The sequence below is a fragment of the Neovison vison genome, chromosome 7, assembly GCF_020171115.1.
Source record: "Neovison vison isolate M4711 chromosome 7, ASM_NN_V1, whole genome shotgun sequence".
Taxonomy (NCBI): Eukaryota; Metazoa; Chordata; class Mammalia; order Carnivora; family Mustelidae; genus Neogale; species Neogale vison.
In genome coordinates, this window is record NC_058097.1 from 154,707,874 (window position 1) to 154,710,008 (window position 2,135).

Here is a 2,135-nt window from a genome sequence, read left to right on the forward strand (position 1 = left end):
GTAAGGGGAAAACCACTTGTTGACATTTACTGAGCACCACCAGCAAAAGACTATACTGGCTGCTTCTCTGGGAGTAAAGTGCTCTAGAAGCAGGTAGCCAACAGGGTATTTCTATGTGCCACTCACCAGAGCCCAAGATTCACTGGGAACCTAAGAAACGACTGAGTGATCTTTCTGAAGTTGAAGCCACATTCCAGGTTCTAACATCTGTCTTGGGCCTTGCAGGCTTTTCCTCCACCCCACCCCACCCACTTTACACGGAGTCCGGATTAGGTGACGTTACTTTTATTGACAGTGAGGGCAAGCAGGTTAGAGTGGCTGCTCCTTTCTCAGAGGACTGTCTAGCCTGAAGGAAGTGGGAGAGGCAAGTTAGAGCGGGGCTGTGGATGCAGGATTCACTCCTTATTTGGGTGTGAAGGCTGCATTCTGAAAGGGAGATTTATTTTGGGACTGGGCATAGGCACCGAGAGGCACCGGCCATTAGGCTGCGCTCTCTATTTGAAGCACTGCGGCTTCCGCTGGCCCAGGTCTCCCGGGATCTTCCTCGGTGTCCTGTGGAGGTTCTGACTCCAGGTTGGGCTCCAGCGCGGGCCGGGCGTCAGGCTGGCCATCAGTGCTCCGGCCAGGCCCAAGGCGAGGTGGCTTGACCGGCGTGGGCGTTGGTGCTGCGGGGCCTTTCCGGCCCGACAGGGCTCTTCGCAGGCTCTGTACCTTCTGCAACCCGGTGCGCCGCAGCCGCCGAGCCCTGGACTCCACGGGCTCCTCGTCCGAGCTCTCCTCAACTTCACCCTCGGGCTGCTCTGGGCCGGGCTCGGACGGGTCGGCTGGGCCTAAGGGCTCTGGCGCCTTCTGGAAGGCGCTGGCTGGGATTTCGGCCTCCTCCTGCATGTGATGAACACAGCGCTGACACTGGCAGTCCCCTACCCCGCGCAGCGGCATAAGTCTCACTCCTTAACTACACCGGGGAACCCGCCCCACCCCTGGCCTCCGCAGCCCGAGTGGCAAAGCAAAGGGAGGCGTGGGAAAGTAGGGGGCAGCAGGGAGAGGGAGGAAGAGCTACTGGGCGAACTACTAAAGTTTGCAAAGTATGTGGGACCTGCTTACACAGGATGGTGGTAGCAGGGGCAAGAAACGGAGACAGAGAACTGTCGAAGTGTCGCGGGACGCACTTCCGGCACCGTTCGGGGATGGGCTGCGACTTGGAGCAAATTTGGTGGACGTGGCCTGAGCTGAGCTAGGCGAACTCTGGTTGGCCAGGCTGGGTTCAGGGAATGGGGCAGCGTGGTGGGAAGTGGGTGCGGCTCTGGAAGTCCGCTCCGCCGGGTGGGGTGAGGAATGCGGGTGTGGTAGCCAGGCGGGGGACGGGAGGGAAGGAGGCCCCAGATGGTGGTCGGGAGGCTGGGGACGCCTAAGGTCACTGACCTTGAAGAGCAGGACGTGGAGCTTCCCGCGCGCCACGAGCAGCCCGTGGTTGGCCTCCAGCCGCTGCACCTGGGCCGCGCGGCGCACCGCGCGCTCCTGCGCGGCATCTGCGTGCGAGCCCACGCGCTCCGCCTTGGCCAGTAGCTGCGCCAGTGTGTTGCTCGTGGTATCGTGGCTGCGGCTTAGCGCGCCCAGGCCGCTCTGGATGCGGCGCACAGAGCCCGCTAGGCCGCCCTGCCTCTGAGCCAGGCCCCCCTGCCGCTCCCGCAGCGCCTCCAGCATGGTGGCCAGCTTCTCCAGCAGCGTCACCACCGTCACGGCGTGCACCGGGCCCCCCGCCGCTGCTGCGGACACAGGCCCCGGCTCCAGCGCGCTCTCCCCCATGATCCCCGACCGTCCTGCCTGCTCTCCCTTTGGCCGCGGGCTGCACTCTGGGCTGGGGCCTCCTTTCCCCGGCTCCTCCCCAGCTCCAGCCGTGACTCAGGCAGGCGGAGCGGGCCCTCCCGGGAGGCGGGAAGGGGAGCGGGGGCGGGATGGCGGCGGCGGGGTCCTTCGGAAGCGCCCCCCCTTCTGCTGCTCCTCCCCGGGGGGGGGGCCTTTGCAGGGAAGCTGGTCGTCCTCGTATCCGCCCCCCTTCCCCAAACTCTCTCCCTGTAAGTTTGAATTCCCCTCCTTCGCCACAGTTCTCTGGTGTGCCTCTTTCTGGAATGTAC

At 64.1% G+C, this 2,135-nt stretch overlaps 1 protein-coding gene across 1 annotated transcript; it reads right to left on the bottom strand.

Annotated features, from left to right (window-relative positions):
* Nucleotides 1-269: 269 nt before the first annotated feature.
* Nucleotides 270-1,887, bottom strand: CAVIN3 (caveolae associated protein 3). Its single transcript, XM_044258715.1, has 2 exons — nt 1,423-1,887; nt 270-882 (listed from the first exon to the last, which is right to left on the bottom strand). The coding sequence occupies exons 1-2, from the start codon at nt 1,804-1,806 to the stop codon at nt 481-483; spliced, it is 786 nt and encodes a 261-aa protein (XP_044114650.1). The 5' UTR covers nt 1,807-1,887; the 3' UTR covers nt 270-480.
* Between the last annotated feature and the right edge of the window lie 248 nt (nt 1,888-2,135).